This window comes from Spermophilus citellus (assembly GCF_964194105.1).
Source record: "Spermophilus citellus genome assembly, chromosome: 8".
NCBI lineage: Eukaryota > Metazoa > Chordata > Mammalia > Rodentia > Sciuridae > Spermophilus > Spermophilus citellus.
In genome coordinates this window covers 132216085-132239694 of record NC_138189.1, presented here as the reverse complement: position 1 = coordinate 132239694, position 23610 = coordinate 132216085, and the positions used below count along the sequence as shown (strand labels likewise).

The following is a 23610-nucleotide window of genomic DNA, read 5'->3' as shown; positions in this document are numbered from 1 at the left end:
AAATAATTTTAAGTCTTTGTTCACAATTACATAATTTATTTATTTACCAAAGCATAAATATTAATAGCTATGCACATATATATATATATATATATATATATATATATATTTATATATATACATTCACACACATATATACACATGTATATCTATACAGATATACACACATCTATATAGATCTATATGAATCTATATATATACATGTGTGTGTGTGTGTGTATATGTGTATATATATATATATATATATATATTTTTTTTTTTTATTGGTACCAGGGATTGAACCCACAGGCACTTAACAACTGACACTTCCCCTGTCCCTTTTTTGTTTTTATTCTGAGTCAGGGTCTTGATAAGTTGCTTATAGCCTCGCTAAGTTGCTGAGGCTGGCCTCAAACTTGTGGTTTTCCTGTCTCAGCCTCCCAAGTTTCTGATATGCACCACCACACCTGGCTAGCTATGTGTATTTTAAAGGCTTAATAAAAGTAACAGCATATAACTGAGCAGTTCAAATGATAAAGCCTCCAATAAAATGAAGATGCTAAGACCACAGGCCTCGAAAAGAAAGGTTATCATACTGTTTCTCCAATGGTGGTCCCTGGTCTTCAGAGTCTCCCCCTGGGGCTTACCCGAGAGGCGGAATTTAGGCTGGCCCAAGGTCCACAATCAGAATACAAGTGGAGGCTGGAGTCTTCATTTTAACCAATTCCCCACAAGATTTTTCCTGCTCTTTAAAATTGAGAATTACTAACCCTAAAGATTCTGAATGAGGTCAGAAACAGAGGGAGGGGCAGAGGCAGAGAGGAAGGAGAATTAAAACACGGTTCTATACCAGAGTTTCTCATTTTATCTCTATTGACACATTGGGCTGGGTGGTTCTCTGTTGAAAGGACTGTCCTGAGTGTTGCAGAATGATGAGCCATATCCTTGTCCCACTAGATGCCAGGAGCAGCCCCCTAGGCTCTATCTGTGACAACCAAAATGTTTCCAGACTGCAGAATGTTTCTCCTAGAGGTGACACCACCCCTGGCTGCAAACCACCAGTCTACACTGAGGAAGTTGTTAAAAACCAGAAGAGTGAGCTAGAAAGATAACAAAAACAATCAGATGCGAATTGAGAAAAGAAGCATGCTAATTCATTATGCTCCTGTACTTTCCTTAATAGCAGGTGTCATAAACTGGAAAGCGAGCTACGAATAATAAAAAATTCATTTTCATCTTCAAACTCTTTGACATATTTCACACAAAAATTTGCATCTCTGACATTTCTCAAAAAAAAAAAAAAAAAAAAAAAAAGGTTCATAAAATCTGACAAATACCTGTCTGCTTCCCCCATGGAATACTGGAGCTGAGAAGTGGCCCCTCCTACCCACGGAGCCTTGATTCCCACAGCCCCCACCCCGTGCCTACAGTTAGGTGAATTCTATACCATAGTGTTGTAAGATATCGTACTCTCCTTACTCATACAGTAAAACTTACATTTAGCTTCCTGGATGTCCCAGGCTTATTACCAGTGCCACTCTTAAACAACAGACGTAATTTGCAAGCAGCACAGATAGAACACAGATAGACTCACGGAGCCCCTAGAGAGATTTTCAAAGTCTTTGAGCAATCACAGCATTGGGCTTGTAACTCTCAAGGTGAGGAAAGTGCCCTGGCCCCACCCAAGGGTGTATGTGTTGACTGACGAGAGCATATCCTGTATGCTACCACACTCATAAAAAAAATGAGAAATGACTGAATGATTTCAACATCCCTGCTCACACTAAAATCCAAGCTGAGCTTTACACAACAGGCCTCCTTACTAGCCATCCCTTAAAAAGAGCATTTGTTCCTGTGATGGAATCCAGCCTCCCTGCCATGCAAGCTTCCTCCCAGCTGTGGGGCTGGCCTGCTCCCCAGGGTCAACTTCCTGCTGACCCACCTGGAGGTAACAGGGTCCACGCCCCTAGGTTTACAGCCAACTTCTCATCTTGGAAAGTGGCATCCCTTTCCCGGTCCCACAGCCCTGCACCTGGCCGATTTCAATGTACAATTAAACAATGACTACAAGGTAAAGGAATGCCCAGGTAACACCTGTACGGAGTTCATTCCATCCCCAGTGCGGCTTCACATTCTTCAGTTATCTAGACACACAGGTGTCCCCCACCCAGCCCCCCAGGATAAATGCCAGAGAGGTCCTCCATCACAATGTCCCCCTTTTCAGCTGGTGGACTCCTCTGCATCCCAGAGGTGGAGCTGGAAGACTGGGATTGCGTTCTTGATCTTGAATACAGTGTTGCTGATTTTGGTTCTATTCACCTGGTGCCCAGATATGGGCTGAGCATCTGTCAGTCTTGAAGTTTCTGGAAGACAGGTTTTCCTCTCACCTCAAATTAGTATATTTCCCTGGCTTTGACCTTGGATGACAACTGTTCTGGAGACCAGGGATTCTATGATTTGGTGGATAATCCTGGGGTTTACTCCACTAAGCCTCTCAACTTGATCTTGATCTTAACCTGATCATCTTGGGCTCATTCACTCCTTGGGCTTTCTTTGAGGGTCTGCTACCCCTTTTCCTTGCTACTTTACACTCTTTTATTCTAGGTCAATTCATCCTAACTTCCTTTCACCTTGAACTAAATGCTTCATCACAAACCATCAGGCCAAGGCTAGAATTCCCACCTTCACAGCATCCACAACTGTCCCAATGTCTCATTCCTCCAGGCCGGTGACAGAAACTATGCTTCAATAACTATGTCAGGAAATTCAAACATCACTTTAAAATTCTTCACCGCGAATGGTAAATAGAGATGCTAAGCCTTTTCTGCAACACAGAATTATTGAAGAAGTTGCCAGATTACACTATAGAAGTCAATGGCAGGTCAAGACCTACACTTCCCTGGTGCAGGGATGGAAAAAGTAATATCAGACCAGCACTTTTTAAAAACATCATCTTTGGAATCTTTGTTATTGAACTAGTTTTAAAATAAGGCTTATTTTTTTCTTTAATAACTGCATAAACAAACTTAGGTTTTTCTATTTTTGATTTTTAAAGAAAACTCAGCTCTGTAGTACATTGGCAAGGTTTAACCCCACATTCTCTCATTCTTTCGTTCATTTGTTCAGTGGTATTTATTAAGTGCTCACTGTACTAAGGGCTCTGGATGTAAAGACAAAAGAACAATCCTGTTCCGGAGAAGTTGAAAGTGTTTGGTAAGAAATATTTAAAAACAAATGATTTTAACAGTTTGATAAACTAGCTCTGATAGAAACTTCAGAAGGACAGGGGAGGTACTTACTCCATCAAAGGAAGCATAAGAAGCCTTGTAGGACAAGTGTGAATTAACTCTACTTATATGCAATACTTTAAAACTCTCGGAGAGGGAAAGAAGGCCCTCCCCGTTGTGAAGACTGACCTCTGACTCCATGAGATTTTTGAGTGGTCCGAGTGAACCAGACCAGGGAAGAAGGTGTAGGCTGTTTAAGAACTGTGTGGGCACAGGCACTACTGGGAGGTTGTGAGGAAGAATTCAGTGTGACTTGGTGGAGAGCAGAGCTGGTGTTGGAGAGGAAGAATAGAGAGGGGAATGAAGTAGGCAAGGATGCAGTGGACCAGGATCAGGAACATAGCCAAGTAATCCCAGTGTGGCAGCATGTGCCTCTTAGAGAGGAGTCACTACATATTGTGTCAGGCAGAATAATGGTCCCCGACATTACAAAGATGTTCACCTCCTAATCTCTGGAAGCTGAGAAATGTCACCTTGATGGCAAAGAGACTCTGAAGATTTCATTAAGGATTTTATGATTGGGAAATGATCCTGGATTTTCTAGGCCTGTCCAACATAACCACAAAAGTCTTTATAAGTGAAATGGGGAGGTGGGCCTGGGGGAGGAGGAGATGTGACTATGACAGCACAGGGAGAAGTATGCATTTAATCTGTCCATGGGCTGAAGTAAATAGTCAAGCCCCTAGAACCTGAAATAGGCAAGCAGGCGAATTCTCTTCTACAGCCTCCTCAAAGAAACCCAGCTTGCTGACACACTGATTTCAGCCCAGCAATATCCACTTGGGACTTCTAACCTGTAGAGCTAAGGGATACTACATCTGTGTTCTTTTAAACCAATAAACAAGTGATCATTTGTTGTAGCAGCTGTAGGAAACTAATACACACAGGAATCCTGTTGGCTCCCTACTGGCCTTCCTATGTGTCTGGTATAAATGAAAGGCCCCCATTGAGACTGACAAGGATGAACGTGTCACTCAAATCAGACTTAGCAGAACCTACCCCAGCACTGAAGCTGGGAGAAGGTACTGCCTGTGGGGAGGGCCTGGGGAGCAGGTGGCAGGACTAGTCACTCAGGATGATACCTGGGAGTGGCCCAGAACCTTGTAAAGGGGACAGGGAAGAGACTGAAAGGGGTGTGTGTTTGTAGGTTGAAACAAACCAGCAATGTGCTCACTGTTTTATGTTCAGTCACAGGATTCCTCTTAGTTTGAATTTCAAATAACTCCAGGGGAGGCTTCAGATTTTGTTTATTTTTGAATTTTTTTTTTTCCTGCATGGTACTGGGGATTGAACCCAGGGACACTTAACCACTAAGCCACATCCCCAGGTCTTTTTTGTATTTTATTTAGAGACAGGATCTTGCTAAGTTCCTTAGCTTTGCCAAGTTGCTAAGGCTGATTTTAAACTTGAGATCCTCCTGCCTCAGCCTCCTCATCCACTGGAATTACAGGTATGTGCCACCTCGTCTGGCCAGATTTTGTTTATTAAAGAAAAAAAATACATCAAATAATTTTGAGAAAAACTGACCCCATAGGATATGAAAATCTGCTAGGGAATAAGACAGTGGAGTTACAGAGTAAATGAATCAAAAAGTCACCACCTCATTGAAGACTTCCCCTTTGTTTCCGATCTGTTTTTCAACTCCAGAGTATTTTAAACAAATGTTTTAGCTAGATAAGGATTTTTCTTTACCCATAAACCAATGGGGAAACCAACAGTAGTGTCACCAGTAACATTATCTGGAAAAGTTTAATGATGTGACCTGAATCTTCTAGAGTGAAGATGGAGAAGAGGGTCCAGCTTCGTGGTGCCCAGTTCCCCTTTCTAGACAGCGCATCTGTGAGCATCTGCAGGCACTGCCAGGCCTTTGGATGGGATCTGTGCACAAAGCATGCATGAGATGAAGCTACCCAGGTACTGAGGGGTACAGCCACATGAAGCCAACCTGAGATCCTGCCCCCCCCCCCCCATTTCAACAGGCACAAGTCAAGTTGCTGATTCTGCTTCTAAAGCAACAACTGCAGAGCTCTCGGCCACTGTCAGTACTATAGGTGCTCTTTAAGTGCGTTTTTGCTGAAGTTCCTCTGTGTATCTGACCCATGATAGCTCTTTATTTCTATAGATGAGCTAAGTAAGGGGAAACCAGGCCAGCGACTACCTTCTCATAGCTATGCTGAAATCCTCACTAGGACTGCGGGGCCCCTGGGAGGCATGTGCTCCTGGATACTTGCCAAAGGAATGGGTGGATTCATCAGGATACATTGTTAAATATTATGATACCTTCCTAAAAAGTCTGACTGATCTTGATGAAAAAAAAACAATTATGTGAGAACAGAATAAATGCTTATTTTTATCACTATTTCAAAGTGTTTCATATCATGATGCTCTCAAAATAATAAACACTGTACAAAACACTGAAGGAGGAACATAGGCCAACTGCATTTTGGAGTTTCTTATTTCAATGACCTAAATCAGTAATTGCCTTTATACTGTTGTTGACAGATCTTCTTTTCAAAATAATGAAGCGGCACATTCTAATGAAATCATTTCTATCAGCTCGGCTAGTTCAGCTTTTAAGAAACTCTCTATGAAACAGTAAGTCATTATTTTTTAATTAGCATCTAAAGTGCTCAGCAAACATCCTATTATTTGATCTTTATTCCCCCATGTATTACAGAAAACTTTCACTCTCCTTTATTAATCATTGTAATATTATAATTTTTATTATTATCTACATATATTAATTGTACAAATTAATGGGATTTGGTGTGGTATTTCCATAAAAGCAAACAGCATGCACAACACTGTCACATCTAATCACTTATTCCCAATCTCTTGCTACCACTTTTCTACTTGTAGGTTGACCTTTACAATAAGTAGATCTTATCTCTCTGTGTCTAGTTTATTGCACTTATCATGATGCCCTCCAGGTTTCATTCATTTTGCTGAAAATGCCTGGATTTCATTCTTCTTTATGACTGAATAATACTCCACTATGTATACTGACCACATTTTCCTTACCCACTCATCTGCTGATGGGCACTTAGGCTGATTCCCTATCTCCACTATTGTGACCACTGTTGCAATAAACTTGGGCATGCAGGTATCTCTTTGCTACACTAATTTCACTTTTAAAAGTATATGCCCTGAAGTGGGTTTGCTGAATCATATGATAGATCTTTTTTAAAAAATTTAATTATTTAGCTAATTAATTATTTTGGTGTTGGTGATCAAACCCAGAGCCTCGTGCAAGCCAGCTGTGCACTTTACCACTGATTTACACCATGCCAGGTAGATCTGGTTTTAGTTCTTTGAGGAACCTCCATACTGTTCTTCCTATAGCTGTACTAATTTACATTCCCACCAACAGCATGAGTTCCCTTTTCTATGAATGTTTACAGGATATGCTTGCATGTGTGTGTGTGTGTGTGTGTGTGTGTGTGTGTGTGTGTTTGCGCATGCGCGCTGTGCTGGGAGACCGAATCCAGGGCCTTGCACATGATGGACAAGTGCTCTATTGCTGAGTTACATTCTCAGCCCTTTTTTTTTTTTTTTTTTTTTTTTTTTTTTTTTTGACGACAGGTATTCTATCTGGAGTGAGATGGTATCTCCTTATAGTTTAGGTTTGGCTAATGATGCCATTAGTATTTCCTGTTTTGTGAAGGTCAACTCCGATCATTCGCTCATCTTTTTAAGTGCCTTTTACTTGTTTGTTTGTTTGGGTTTTTTTTTTTTTTGTGTGTGTGTGTGTGTGTGTGTAACTGCCGATCGAACCCAGGGCTTTGTGCATGCGAGGCAAGCACACTACCAGCTGAGCTATATGCTATATCCCCAGGCCTTACTTGGTTTTTGTTGTTAAGCTTTTTGAATTCTTTATATACCTCTGATGGGTGAAGAGTTGGCAAATATTTTCTCCTGCTCTCCAGGTTGTGTCTTCACACTTTGGATTGTTTCCTTTGCTGTGCAGAAGCTTTTCTGTTTGACGTCATCCCGTCTGTCATTTTTTGCTTTTGTTGACTGTGCTTTTGGGTTCCTATCCAGAGAATCACTGCTTGTATCCACGTCTTAAAGTATTTCCCTTGTGTTTTCTTCTGGGACTTTCAGGTCTTACTTTAAAGTCCTGGATCCATTTTGAGTTAATTTTTGGATACCCTGAGAGACAGGTGGAGTTTCAACCTTCTGCACATGAATATGTAGTTTTGCTCAGCACCATTTATCAAGGAGACTTTCCTTGCTCCAAGGTTGGTTTCTGGTGTCTTTGCTGAGAATCAGTTGGCTGCGTGTGGGTGGGTTCATGTCTGTCCCGTAGTCTGTCTCGTGGTCTGTGTGTCTGTTTTCAGGACAACACCATGCTGTTTCCTTACTGTGGCTCTGAGGTATGTCTGCAAGTCAGGGACTGTGACGCCTCCCACTTGGCTCCTTTTGCTCAGGATTGCTTTTGCTCTTGAGGGACTTCTGTGTTTGTAAATTTTAGGATTATTTTTTTTCTAGTTCAGTGAAGAAAGTCACCGGCCTTTTGACAGGGACTGCATCAGTCTGTAGTTCACCTTGGGTAGTACAGACATTTTCATACAGGTAATTCTTTCAGTCTGTGAACTGGGGCGCATCTTTCCACCTTTTTTTGTCTTCTTCAATTTCTTTCATCAGTGTTTTGTAATTTTCATTGTAGAGAACTTTCATCTCCTTGGTGAAGTTTATTCCTAGAGTTTTTGCCCGTGTGTGTGTGTGTGTGTGTGTGTGTGTGTGTGTGTATACGTGTGAGCACATGCACGTGGTAGCTAATGGAAATGGAACTTTCTTGATGTCTTTCTCAGCAAATTTGTTACTGAGTTTGCACTGGATACAGAAAAAAGCTACTGGTGTTTGTTGATTTCGTTTCCCTGCCACTATTGTGTCTTACAATTTGACAAATCAATAAAAATATTTTTAAATTGTTAAAATTGGGTTAACCTTTAAAGGCGTGTCATTGGTCCAGAAAAACCATCACCCTAAACTAATGATATTAAATGTTAAATAAACTCACTACTTCAGAGTGACACAGAGGACACATTTATTGGAATGGTTTTCTGTACCTTCTGGAGGTGAGACAAGAGGGCTGCCCAGTAACATAAACTGCTTTCCCTCCCCTCCACAGTCACGTTTCATTGTGAAGAAGGGGAAAGACTGCACGCAGCAGATCATTAGGCACTAGATTTTCAAATGAAAAGAAGATCAAGTTATGTTCCTTCGTGGACATAACTATGAATTTATATTAAATAAATTCAATGGTTACAACTTTGAGGAATCAGTCTGATCCATGACACATGCACCTCCTTCAGAGAGCAGGCAGGCATTCCACCTACAGTGACTGGTGGCCGCTTTCTAAGACGGCTGTGTACAGCAAACCCAGGATGGTTTGTTTTCAGTGGCTGGTTCTCTTCTCTTTAGGTAAAGACAAATGATCGATAAGAGAACTTCCACCTTACACATTAATTGATTTCTTTTAATAAGTTTAAGATTTTATTTAACTAATTTATTTATTAATTTATTTAGTGTGTGCGTGTGTATGTGTGTGTGTGTGTGTGTGTTGGCTCCTGTATTTTCAAAGTAACCATATTGAAAAGTTTTCAATTTCAAAATAAGGCTTTGATTCTGTTCTGAGAAACATGAAAAGCTATTATTTGTCAATCTGATATTAAGCACCAATAGTTGTTTTCATTCTTAAAAAAGATGGATAGCTTAAAATGAGTGATAAAAAAAATGAGGGTGTCACAAAACCTGCTACAATTTATGTTTACGTGGAATTTCCACAATTAACATTCGACTGCAGTTTGTTTTGTCTATTACCCTCTGACTGCTACACTCCTAGTTCCTTTCTAAGAACTGGATCACAGGTTTCTTTAAAGTCATCATGCTGCCAACCACACCAGCCCACTTAAGGATAGGCCAAGGAGGCAAAGCAGCCATTTCTATGGATACTCTGGAGGATTCAACCCAATCAGAAGATCTGTTCCCACAGTGACCAACTGATTAAGTGGGACCCTCTCTTGGCAATTTGGAATGTAGGATCTCAGGTGACAATCTGGCCGAGACGGGCAGAGAGAAGCATTTTGCAGAAATGCACAGTGAAAACCATGTGTCAGCAGAAGCCACAGGGTAGGTGGAGAGAGGTGGGTGGGGGTGAAACAATAGAAAGAAGTGGGTAAAAAAAAAAGATAAATTAAAAAGAAAAGCCCTAGAAATTAAAAGCCTCTTACATCCTGAATGACATCCCAGTACTTCATGAGGACTAACTATCCAATTCTTAGTATTCTCAGAATAGAACCCAACATCTGAGGTAGCAGGATAGGGGGTGACAATAATGTGAGGTGCCCTGAACAATAGCAAAACAAAAACTGCCCCCACCATTGTGGAAATAGTTAGAAAACAGGCGTAGGTCCCCAAGGCTATCAGCTAGTGGGTGGGAGGGGCGCTGGGGGACGGGACCACAGAGAACTGTGCATCTGAGGATGCCACTCAGAAAGAGGACAGCTGTGGTTGTACTTCTCTTGGGACCACCAGGGACAGATAACAAGGTTTCCTAGACAAGATTCCCTGGGTTCTTATAGCAGATTGGGATGACAACCACCAAGAAAGACTGAAAGTGAAAGAGTTAAAGGAATAATGGAAAGTCCTAAAAGAGGGTATCTATATGCCCAAGCAGAGACTTCTCACATCCCTGGGTTTCATATTTAAAAAGACTCACAGAAAAGCAGCCTACTTGGATTATCTCTCCAAGGAGTGCGTGCATACAAATGTGCATATTTCTGGAGAGGGATGACCTCTCTATTCAATGCCTGTATTGCTGCTATTCTAAGATGTCACCACTCAAGATGATGTGGTGATGACGATGATGATGATCATGATCATGATCATGATGATAAAGTAACAGAGCTCTGAAGAAAATAAATAAAACTATATACAGCGTTTGCAAATTATCATCATGGAAGTTAAAATTTGAAAGAAAAAAGTCTTAAAATTGAAGAGATATAGAAAATCTTTTACATTTTGAGGATGATCCCAAACTTTCCTCTAGCAACTTCTGCAGGGTAAAAATATCAGTTAATTCATCAGTTATATTACTACGACAGCTTATATGGCTTCACTTATACCTAAGGATTACCAAGACTTACTTTCCACAATTATTTATAAAAATGTGTTATTTCCTCCTTGAGTTTACTGTTCAGAAGTCCCATTGAAATTTTTATCATCTATAAGCAAGAGGAACGACAAGAAATAAAAAAAAAATATCTGAGGAATGGCATCTCTTTACAAAACTCAGCATCCTTGGGCTTTCTAAACTTCTGCAACAACTGCATATCCTGCCTCAGGAGACCCTTAAAGATAGAAACTGTGTTTTCCTTATTGAATTTCAAATATTAAAGCTACTCTCTCACTGGCATGGATCCTGTGATTTCTCTCATCAGACTGACACTGTGTGACTTTTGTAGGTGACCAAGTCAACCACTTACAGCAAGATGCTGCCAGGGAAAGCCAATTTTTCTCAAATGAAAAGCTCTCTCCTCTCCCTCCTGCTCTCTCTCTCTCTCTCTCTCTCTCTCTCTCTCTCTCTCTCTCTGGGTTTAGTGGTCAGTCATAATTCTGTCGTTCTTTTGTCTCTGGGTCTTTTGTTTACCAGCTCACTTCTCCATTTTAGTTTTTAAAGGATTTCACAATAGTCGATTCACCAGTCTCTTCTTCCCACCCTCCTTCCCGTTCAGGAGGAAATCCCTTGGGAATCTGCATGTCGAATTCTTTCCCTCTTGTGTTCAGAAGTACCACGGGTTGGTCTTTTGATTCCTTTCTTCTTGGTTCAAAACTGTGAACTCCATTTAAGTTTTATTATAAAACATGTTGACATTACTAATAGACTAGGATAGAAAGGAGAAAAGCACATTCGTAATCCTACCACACTAACAGACCCTTTTGGTATTCCATTTCCTCCCAGTCTCTTGACTTATGCAAATCTTTTTCACAAATAGTTGTAAGCACAGAATAAGTAACGCAGATAATTCTGCATAATAATTTCTCATTATTATTTTTGGGGAAAGTGTTCCATGTGGTTATAAATTTCACAGCCCCAATTTTATTGGCTGATTAATACTGCATTATGCAGATGGATTTTAATTTAAATATTTTCACTGGCTTCGGTTCCACCCTTTCAGTGATACACACACGTAGTATCTTTCTCTGAACTTTCCCGGCCTTAGCACCATGTTTCCCCTCCTTTTTCATCTAGGTGCTTTCTTCCCATCCCTCCAAAGGCAACCATGATGCCAGTGCTTCTAATGCTTCCTGTGTCCGAGATCCCTCTCTTCACATGACATGTACCATTCCCACCACAGGGAAAGGTAGACTGGATATGGCCACCTGGAACAGGTCCTGCCAAATTGAGCAAAAGTGATTTCTGAGACTAAGGAAAGCTGCAGATTATGTGTTGGAAGTAATCTGGAACCAGAATTAGGAGCTGGTTTTAGAGATACACTGCGGCTTTGAAGTCTATTTTTAAGATTTATTTATTTAAAAAAATTTTATGTTTAGCTCTCCAAGGTTGGTTTTCTCTCAAGTCTACAGTTTTAAAGCTACAGGAAACAAGATCTTAATATTTTAGAGTCTTCATTAAAGGAATGTGCGAGTAGGCTTCTCAGCATATTTACTGGAAGATAGAATAAACTGAGGAGTAGTTAAGAAAAGAGGAATGAAGATAGAGTTGGGACCCTTCTGTTGCGTTTTTCAGGTCTCTAGTGACATCATCATGGATTCCAAGTTCCTCATCTGTGAAATCGGAGGGATGGAAGAGAAAGGCCTCTAAGGTCCCCTCCAGCTCTGTGGCCAGAGTGCAATCAAAGCTACAAACACCATGAAGGGCTCATTCTTGGTCCAAGGGCCAGTGAGCTTTGGTACTGGGCTCCATCCATCTTAGGAGAAACTAAAAGACATGTACAGATCACTCTTTTCAGAATCCTGGCCTGTAAAAGTGAAGTGATTAATTCCTTTGGGGCAGGCTATAGAAAGCAGCAAATTTTCCTGTAGATAGCATCGTGACTCTCTCAAATCTACTCACAGGGGCTAAGAGCTAGAATGGCAGGCTCAGCTTGGGGCCAAAAGAGCTGTTATTTTCCTTTCAATTTCTCTGTTGACATTCCCACATCTTCTGCTGTACTTCCCTTTGCATGAAGCCTAAAGCCCAGCAGGATTTTAAAGAAAAAGAAAAGTACTTGCAGGCAGGAGGGAGGGAGTGGGTCTGGAGGGAAGGGGGAGAGGCACATTTCACAGCCTTAATTTTTGAGAAATACAACTCTACACATTTGCCTGCCTGCCTTCGTTTCTTCCTCCCTTCCATTTTCTGAGGCGGAGGAGAATTTGGGGACATGGTTAGAATTGCCTGCAAATCAACAGAAGGGACAGAAAAAAAAAATGACTCTAAAGTGTTTTGGATTTTGTTCCCAGGGTCATGACCCCTCACTAGAGAAGGATCTTCCAGGTAGTGGTATGCTAGGTTGCCATCAGTCTTATCTCCCAAGAGTGAAGAAGATGTTGGTTAAAAAGACTGGACAAGCCCTGCTTTGCTGGGAAACCGGGTGAGATCAGAACACATCTAAAAAGGTTTTAAATCTAATTCACATTTTTAACTTTGGAAATCACTTTACATTAAAGGTTAAGCATCACATTATCTTTTTAAAAAAATATAATAAAATTATTTGTGTTCCTTTTCCTGAAATTGAAAACTTAAAATTTCTTTCAAGCCTTTCAAAGAAATTATAAGAGAAAAAGAAATTACAGCATGTTGCCACAACTGCACAATTAAAGTTAATTATTGAATCCCTGAACCACAAGTGCTTAAGCTATAACTTGAACCTAAGGAAAATATAACTTTTGCAAATATCAGTTTCCACTCTGCCCAATATTGACTCACTGCTTTCAATGACCCTCAAGATTCAAAGTGAACTCTCTCTAGTAAAATCTTTTGCCGAAAACCACAAAACCCACCCTGTGTATATAGGAGCCAACAACAAATTACATGAGTTTTCTATCACGGACTGTGCCAAACCTCACCCACAGGTAATTGTAGACACAAGGAAAGCACCTGTGTGCCCCAGCTCCACCCCCAGAGGGTGGTGCCAGGACCAGAGATCCGAATGGAACTGCTACCCACTGGCTGTGTGGTCTAGGGGCCAGATCTTTAGCCTCTCTGTACCTCCATTATCTCACTTATAAAATGGACATATCAACAGTGATGGCATGAGGCTTAAATGAGAGGACACATATAAAAGGCTTAACAAAGTGCTGTTGGGGCTCAGAAAATATACCCCAAAGTGCAGCAATTTAACATGCTGAGTACTTTGACCGGACAAGCCAGGTGTCTGTGACCCTCTCTTACCTGCCTGTTTCTCATTCCTCCTTCTCCCCCAAAGTGCAGGAAGAGGCTTTTCTGGAAATTCCCCCATCTACCGGAAGACCAGATCCACCAAAGGGGAGCAAATGCCTTCTACTTCTCTGTGGCACTTCATCGACCAAGGAAGAGTCAACTCACATCACAGAGGAGATTGACAGTCACAACCCACCCAGAATCCAGATAAACTTCGCCCTCAGCCACTGTCTGTCCTTCAGACCTTTCACCTCCCCTAGAATCATTCCACTTCCTATGGAATTACCTCCACCTCCCTCTTCCCTTTCCCTGTGAACATCGCAGAGCTTCATCCTTTGCGGGACTCCCGTGCATCTGCCTGTTGATGAACTTCTATGCTCTTTTCTACTATTCTGTCTGTGGTCATTTTGTTTTATAGACTCAAATGATCAGGGGATTGAAAGTTCCCTTCACCCTTTCAGTGCTTAGAACATAGCAAGCCCTAAAACATAGCAGCCATTTGTTCACTGATGCAACAAATAGCTATTGAATGCCAATGGGTCCGGCACTGTTCCAGTCACTGGGGACAGCAATGAAAAAAAAACACAAAATTTTTCCATTGACGGAATTTATATCCCAGCAGGAAAATAATATCTAACACTTGTCATTCGTTACGGCTTAACCAATGGGTTGCAATGCCTCCTCAGGACATTTGGCAATTTTAAAGATGTTTTTTGTTGTCACTACTAGCAGAGAATGGATTGCTACTGGCATCAAGTAGATAGACATCAGGGACACTAATGGGACAGATTGGCCACCATGCAGAGGGGAGTTGAAGAGGCTGAGAAACCCTGTTCTAAAGGTTAATGACTCAATTAAACAACCCCATGAGGGAAGAGTTATAAATAGAGTTCTTTTCTTACTATTTACAGTAGGTAACTAAATGTTACAAAGTATAAAATACTATGCATATATTAATATTGACGGTAATAAAAAGTATACAGATTCTTTAAAACGTATCTTCCTAATATATACTTAAAAAAAAAAATCAGGTCAAGCACTGTGGTGCACACCTATAATCTCAACAGCTCAGGAGCCTGAGGCAGGAAGATCTCAAGTTCAAAGCCAGTCTCAGCAACTTTAGCAAAGCCCTGACCAACTTAGCAAGACCCTGTCACAAATTAAAATTAATTAATTAATTAAAAAATTGGGCTGGGGATGTGACTCAGTGGTTCAGTGCCCCTGGATTCAGTCTCTACACCTTTCCCCTCTGCCCGACTCCCCACCCAAAAAAAAAATCAGGGGATGGATTTCATGAAATAGATTGGGTCCACTTTACAACCCATAGCAGTACCCTTGTACCATCCAGATTTTCAGGTGTTGCTAATCTTTCTTGATCCTCACACCCAGGCTATGGAAGGTGATCTTTTGCATCACATCTGTGATGATTCTGATATCAAAACTAGAGAACTCTGTGGTACACCTGAAACACCAGATCAAGAGCCTGCCAGATTCAGGAACAAGTTTCATGATCTTCCTGCCTGTGCCATCTCTGGCAAGTCACTTAACTTCTCTGTGCACCAGAGGCTTACCTTCACCAAAACGGGGGGGCCGCTGGGGTAAAATGAGACAGTGTGTGAGAGCAGATGGAAGCTGCAAAGAACACTTGCCTCAGCCTAAACACGCAGCATTCAAAATATACCACCAGCACCTTCACTGCCACCACACCTGCTATAGTTTGGGTAAGTGTCCCCAAAGGTCCATGGACTAAAGGCTTGGTCCCAGCCCTTGGCACTACTGGGAATTGGTGGAACCTTTAAGAGAAGGGCCTAATGGAAGGTTTCAGTCACAGATTCTGTGCTCTTGAGGGGATATTGGGAGCCCAACCCCTTCCTATGCCTCTCTGGTGTCTTGACCTTGAGATGAAGAGTTTCTCCATATGAAACCACCATAAAGTACTGCCTTGCCACAGGCCCAAAACCAACAGTCAACTAATAGTGAACTGAAATGTTTAAAACTGTGAGCCTGACATTTAGTAGATAAACCTTTCCTCTTTTATAAGTTGATTATCTCAGGTATTTGCAACAGTAACGGGAAGATGACTATAAAACCATCGCCAGGTAATATGCACTGAATGATCACTTTCTTTTCATGGTACATTTATTCATTTACTCTTTTCCACAGACCAAGAGGTAGGTATGCTGATCCATGCAGGTTGATGATCAGGGAACCAAGGCACTGGCAAGGCGTAACCTGCCTGAGGTTACAGGTAAGTGAATGGCAGAACGAGGGTCCACATCTACACAGTCTGGTTCCAGAACATGCCCTCTTAACCAGTGTGGGTCTTTCTCTGAGATGGAAAGACACTTGAGACATGCTCTCACACCAGCTGCCTTCCCTGGCCAAGGTCACTTCCTCTTGACCTCACAGAGTTGCCCTGTTCCATGGGCAGTCACATTCAGTCTCTACCCATAGCCATCCACCCAGCTGATTCACTTCTCAAAGAAAAGAAGAATAAAGTCTCACTTTATTCATTTTTTGAGTTACTTTATTTCTTTCCAAGTTAATATGTGTATGCAACACAGGAATCCAACACAACATTTGGAGACACAGAAGGATATACAGTGATAATCAGTTCTCCTTCCCATCTTTGCCTTCCAGCTACCCAAGTCCTTTCCATGGAGACAAGTGGAAATTATCAGTTACCAGACAAGTACCATTACTAGTTTCTTGCATAGGATTCTAGAAATGTTCTATACAATGTTTTTTCTAAAATAGACGTGTGGCTTGTAGCATATGAAATGACTATTTTGCAACCTGATTTTTAATTGCTAAACAACAGTTTGGCTTAGTCCATGTAAGCATATTTAGATTTCCCTTTATTTTTATTAATGTTAGGAGTATTATGAAATTTACTTAATCAGTCCTGCATAGATGAATATTTAATGTATTTCTTATCATCAACAATGCTACAATGTAATAGTTTACACACATAATGTTTCTTACATTGCAAGAATATACTTGGATGAATTCCCAAAAGTGGAACTGTTGAGTCAAAGGGTATGTGCCTTTTAACATTTTATTGAAATAGCTAAATTGCTCTCCATTGGGATTATACCATTTTATACTCCTACCTAAAATGCATGAGATCACCACTGGGCTTGACTTTATTTCTATATTCTAATAAAATAATGTCATAAAAGTGTTTTACCTTTGCCAGTTGGTAAAAACAAAAAAAAATCTCATGACATTTTAAATTTCTCTTAGTATGATTAGATTTAGGATCTTTTCATGTGTTTCAAGGACCAGATGTACATCTTTCATCTGTGAATGTTCTGTTCATAACATTTACCCATTTTTCTAATGAGTTGGGTTTTTATGGAACCATAGGAATTCTATATTAACTCTTTTTTTAAAAAATAATTTTTAGGGCTAGGGATGTGGCTCAAGCGGTAGCGAGCTCGCCTGGCATGCGTGCGGCCTGGGTTTGATCCTTAGCACCACATACAAACAAAGATGTTGTGTCCGCCGAGAACTAAAAAATAAATATTAAAAATTCTCTCTTTCTCTCTCCTCTCTCACTCTCTCTTTAAAAAAAATAATTTTTAGTTGTAGATGGATAAATATCTTTATTTTATTTATTTTTATGTGATGCTGAGATCAAACCCAGTGCTTTAAGCACTCTACTACTGAGCCACAACCCCAGCCCCAGGAGACATTAAATCTTTGCCTGTAAGTTGTAAGTATTTTTCTCCAGTTTCTTATTGTTTATCACTGCAGCAATATTAGATTTGTAAATAGTACTGTTTTTCAGGTTTTTGCTCTTATATCTTCTGGTTTTATTTTATACTTGCAAAGGTTTTTTATATTTAGCATTAAAAAATACATTTTTTAATACTTCTATGGTTGTTTTTTCAAAGTTTATCTTAAAGTGCAAGAATTTATTTTTGTGTACAATAAGAGTTTGGATTAAACATTCTCATTTCAGATGATTATATAGTTGTCACAATACTTTGATTAATCTATTCTTGCCTCACTGATCTGAAATGCTGGCTTTCTCACATACAAAATTCCCATATTACCTGGATCTATTTCTTTCTGTTAATCTTAAAACTTATATCAAAGACCATTTTAATTACTATAGCTGTGTAATATATTTCCCTGTCTGGTAAGACTAGTTCCCTGCATTGTTTATCTTTTCCAGAATTTTCCTGGTTGTTCTTTAGGAATTTAAAATCCGCAATTGGTGTTTTGCTTAAAAAATTGATTATTAAATTAGTTTAGGGCAAACATATCTTTACAATGTTGATTCTTCCTATCTATGAACATTGTACTCTTTTGCTTTTGGTTTTAGTCTTTTACCCTCTCCCCCTGATTTGGTGAGCTTCTATAACATTTTAAAGTTTTTCCTTCTTATAGGTTACCCTTGGAGTTAGAAATGTGTTACTATCCATTTAATGTTATCATGTATAGGTCTTATTTCTAAATAGACATGGCAATAAAAACCATTGGTTGTGGTGTTTTACTAAAGAAGTTATTCCTTTTTATGTTTGCTAAACACCTACTTCTTGAAACAATTTCAGGCTTGAAAAATTTGGTAGGATTATGCTTCACAATGTGTCTCCTTTTCATTCCATCCTAAAATGTTTTGGCATGAAAATAGAACTTTAATTAGATTTTTAGAAAACCTTCGCTCCATGTTAGCTCCATCTTCAACTTTGGGAGTAGACAGATCCTATTGGTGTTATATTACATGTTAACAACTTTTATAAAACTAAAACCACAAGACTTACCTCCTAGGTTCATCCCAGCTTGAAGACATTTCTGAAGCCTGCAGGCAGGACAGTTCTTTCGACGAATCTTATCAATGATGCAGTCATTCCTTCCAGCACATAAATAGTTGTGTTGCCCTGATTTAATAATAGAAAACAATGGTTAGAATAAAAACTATGACTAGTATAAAATACTGATGAGTGGCATCAGAATGTGAAATTTCCCTTTTCCTACCTTGAAATCTCTTCATCAAAACAGTAGAAGGCAAATACGATTTATGGATAACATGGTCAGCTTAATGCCACTGAGATTTTGGCACACACGTGATAATACTACATGTACTTCTAGGCAGGCTTTGTGCAAGAGCAACCTTCCCCCACTGGCTGAATTTTACTGATGGAGTCAGGCAATGCTCAATTTCCCTCAGATATCACACCCACACTGATCCGAAAGCCTTGGCCCTGCCGCAGCTCTTTAAGCTAAGATGCTTGCCCACCACTGACACATGCAATGTCACTGGGAAGACTTTTAAATTACACCATGGAAATATTTAACTCTTTCATTCTGTAAACCAGCTGAAAACTGAATATGAATCAGAGATAGGTGCGGCATAGGCTTGAAGAGTGGCATCTACTGGCAAAATATAAAACTGTAACTAGCTCTATGATTCATTAATTTTTTAAAAAATATTTACTTTACTGGAAGCCCTGGAGATTCAACAATGTACAAGATAGACAAAGGCCTCTGCTATGGTTAACTTCCATCAACTTGGGGGAGACAGATAATAGACAAATTAATAAGAGAAAATGTCTACAAAAGGGTAGACAGTAGCCAGGTGTAGCAGTGCACTCCTGTAATCCCAGCAGCTCCAGAGGCTGAGGCAGGAGTATCTCAAGTTCAAAGTCAGCCTCAGCAACTCAGCGAGGCCCTAAGCAACTCAATGAGATCCTGTTTCTTATAAAACATGAAAAAAGGGCTGGGCATATGACTCAGTGGTTAAGTGCCTCTGGGTTCAATCCCTGGTACCAGAAAAAAAAAAAAAGTTGTAATTATACATAACATTAGGATTCATTTCCATATAATTATAAAGGCATGGAATATAATTTTCTCTAATTCAGTCCCTAACACTTCCCCTCTCCCTCCCTCCCTCCCCCTGTTCCTTTCCTTTTACTGATCTTTCTGCTGTTCACTTATAGCTTTTTTTAAATTATTGCCTTGTGGATATACACAATGGTGTGATTCACTGTGGTGTACTCGTGTATGCACATAGGAAAAGGAGAGTTGGTCAGATTCACTCCACTGTTCTCCACTCATCCTGTCCCTGCTCCCTCCCCACTCAATCCCCTTTCTCTGCTTCACTGATCTTTCTTCCATTTTGGTGGAATTCCTCCTGTCCCACCCCCACCTCTTCTCTTTTTTCCTTCCTTTTTTTTGGACTAGCTTTTGCATATCAGAGAAAATATCTGACCTTTGACTTTCTGGCTCTGGTTTATTTCACTTATCATTATAGTCTCCAGTTCCCTCCACTTATCAGCCACTGCCACGATTTCATAGTTCTTTATGGCTGAGTAATACTCCATTTTTTCTTTATCCATTCACTTGTTGAAGGGCACTTGGGTTGATTCCACAGCATGGCTATGTGAAAGGAAGGTCTAAAGATCCCGCAATCTATCTGTGTGGACAACTAGGGTGAGAAATATACCAGGAGAGGAGAAAGCAAATGGGGCAGGGCAAGGGGGAGGGGTACTCCGTGTGTTTTAGGAAGAGCCAGGACACCAGAGGAAATGAGCAGAGAAGAATGGGGGGAGAGGACAGGGATGAGAGGTTACAGAGCCAACATGAGCCAAATCATGGGGCCGGGGAGACTCTGGCTGTTACTCCCCGAGAAAGGGGAAGCCACTAGATGAGAGGTTTTAGAGCAGAGAAGTCGCCCTGTGTGGTTTACACTGAACAAGGTCACTGTGGCTGCTTCGGTGAAGACCCACTGCCCTGGATTAAGGACAGAGGAGGGAAACCAGAGATAGGGGTGATCATAATAATCTAGGGGAGAGAAGAAAATGGGGGGGGGTCAGTGTAACTGTAGTGAGATGTGGTCAGGTCCTAGATGCATTCTGAGGACAGAGCCCTGGGGATTTGCTGACAGACCAGAGGAAAACTGTCGTGAGATTTTGGGGCTGAACAACTAGAAAAATGAAACTTCCATATATGAAAACGGGGAAAACGGTGGGGGGTTGTGGTGAATGGGAAAAGACCTCAGGTGGGACGGGACCAGTCTGGGAGGCCTGCTGGGCATCCACGTGGAGGCCTCAGCTGCGAGGAACACAGATCTGGAATTAGGAAGAGGTCTGGGCTGCAAAGGCAATCAGCTTATGGCTATTCTCAAGTCTTGAGAAGGGGTGAGACAGGACAGTGAGTGAAGTGCAGAGGACACAGCCAAGAAGTCAGAGGACCGAGTCACAGGTCACCGAAAATGGGCAAACCAGAGACAGAATCTCGCTGGTTACTGTAACAGCCAACAAGGTAGAGCCTTCTTTTCATCCCGGTACCGTTGGTTGAGAATTTCTAGTTCCAGTAAATATCCACTAAAAATAATGTGTATTGCTCAATGTAATTAAGATGAATTTCATCTAGAGCACATAACATTAGTGTGAATCTTCATAATAATAATGACCATAAAACAACAGTAATAGGATGGAAAATCTATCAAAGTGAAGAAACTAAACTCCACCATTAAAATAACCTAATGTATTTTTTAAAAACGGACGATTCTTAATGAATCTAAGTAGGTGTCGATAATTTCACAAAGGCAATCCATATCCATATGAAGACGGTAACCGATTAACATTACATTTCATGATGCATGATATCTTAGAGCAGAGGCTCGTACTTTTAAAATAAAAATCTGATCTTACTAGAGTGTTATCTTACTTATTAGGCTAGAACGAATCTATAACACAGATGGGGCCTCTGTGATTCCGGCTATCCTTCACAAGAAGAAACCCACACTGGAATTGATAGTGACTTCCCCAAATGGTAGAGCTGAAGCAGAATTCAAAGTCTGATAATATTGCTCTACCTTAATGCCAGCGGGTTTTCTAAAGAATAGATTGCAACATAATTGACTGGCAGTCTAATAGGAGGCTGAGGGTGCTCTTCGGGAAAAATAACCAAAGGAACATTCTCTGGGCCAAGCACATGGAATTTCCACCGGCACCCAGCATTTCACATGCTTTTTGCATAGAATAAGACTGAATGCCAAGCCCCAGACTTCATCCATAACTCACAATGAACTGAATAAACTCTGAAGGGCAAAGAAACAGCTAAATGTAATTTTAATTTATTTCAATTCACGAAGTATCTATGGGAGCCTCTTGTGTGTGGAATGCCACAAAACCACCGCAGAGTGGGTTGGTCTGATGCAAGGAAAGAGCCTTCCTAATGCTGTGAACTGGCAATAAATAGCAGTCCTTCACAGTGCAGGTGTGCAAGAATGTGTGAGGAATAGACACACTGGAAGAACGCACAGTCCAGAAGGTTCTTCTCCAGGTATTCAAAAACAGAGACTTCTAGAAACTGGGCTTGTTCTGTAAGCATTGTTTTTATGAATACCCCTTAAAACTCCACGTCACTGTAACAACTGCAGGTCAACCTCCTTCCAAATATTTCATCTTCATACAGCGTAGGAGGATGATAAGAAACCATCGCAGATATGTCAAAATAAACTTCAGACAATTCTGTCCTTTATATTTTTAGTTGTATAAATATTAATTATCTAAGTAGTATTGACACAAAGGTATAGTGTTGTGTCCTGCTCCTTAATGCACATTAAAATAACAACAGGTAACAAAAGTGAGACGGCATCTAGACGAATTTCTATCACGTCCTCTTTAAACACTGCACTCTCCTGGTATTACGACTGCTAATCCAGAGTAAGTTCCATCTAAGGCTCTGTGGGGTAAATGGTTTTCTACTAAAATACTAACTGGGACAGACAACCAGAATGCAGGGCACTAGACAATGGTGGCCTTGAGTGACAAGTGAAGGAACTGAGATTTCCGGCAGCAGGCACTGGGGTGTCACTGGGGATTCCAGAGCCGTGTTTTAGAAATATTAAGCTTAAGGTTATGCAGCAGGTAGGCAGGATGGAAGGCGGCGATATTACGAAACATCCACACCACAGTTCTCAGAGATGGGCTCCATGCAAGCTAGGGGAGGTTTGTCAGAGTATGCAGACTCGGGAATAATCCCGGCTTAAATAGAAATCTCCGTGGTCAGGCAGAAAGATTTATTTCACATTGAAGTTACGTCCAGTGTGAGCAGAATCTCCCACAGATAGTCATACACTGTCTAGCAAAGGAGTCGGGTGAAAGGATTGAGGGCTTCCGGGAGGGACCAAGAGCAGACAGAAGCTGGAGGAAAACCGAATCCTGAAAAGATAATCACTCTGGACAGGGTGCCTCCTTGGAACAGCGGCTCCCTGAGTGTCTGGTTCTTCCTGCAGTCAGTTTCCAGTGGCAGGAAGCCAAGAAAAAAAGCCTCGTCTAATTGGCCTAAGAAGGTAGAGAACAGACTTTGGGACTGCCACAACAGAAAGAAATGGGGGAAATAAAATGTACACATTAACTGCCCTGAAACTGCTGGAAGACTTCAGAAATGATCACAAGACTCCAAAGGGTTCAGGGGGAAAATAACAATTTAAGGTTAAGAAAGATAAGCAGATACTTCAGAGATTGTGCCCCACGGATGGGCAGTTTAAATACCAGTAGATTAAGAAAATTCAATAAATACTTCAGGTTTTCCACTGAAATTCTAGAAGGTTCATGCCTTTGGAGGAAATGCTGAATCCCATGAGTAAGGCAAAACAGACTTATTAAAAAAAAAGAAAAGCCAAACATAAAGCTCGAGATTTAATTGCGTTCAGGATTTAATTGACTACTAGATCAAAACTCAATATCCCTCAGAGAAATATAACATAATTGAGAGTCTCTAGAATGTCCAAACTTCAATAATTCTCAGAAATATACAAAAACAGTGGGGTGTAGAGGCACAAGCCTGTGATCCTAGCAGCTCAGGAGGCTGAGGCAGGAGGATCACAAGTTCAAGTTCAAAGCCAGACTTCGCAAGGCCTATGTAACTTAGTGAGACTCTTGTCTAAAAATGAAAAAAAGTGGGGAGGCTTGAATGTGGCTCTGTAGTTAAGTGTCT

At 40.7% G+C, this 23610-nt stretch overlaps 1 protein-coding gene across 1 annotated transcript in view; it reads right to left on the bottom strand.

Moving 5' to 3' along the window:
* Positions 1–23610, bottom strand: part of NR3C2 (nuclear receptor subfamily 3 group C member 2) — a 317712-nt gene that overhangs the window by 66706 nt on the left and 227396 nt on the right. Inside the window, exon 4 of the mRNA XM_081302992.1 lies at positions 18426–18542. Coding sequence (XP_081159118.1) covers positions 18426–18542 — 117 coding nt within the window. The remainder of the gene's footprint in view (positions 1–18425; positions 18543–23610) is intronic.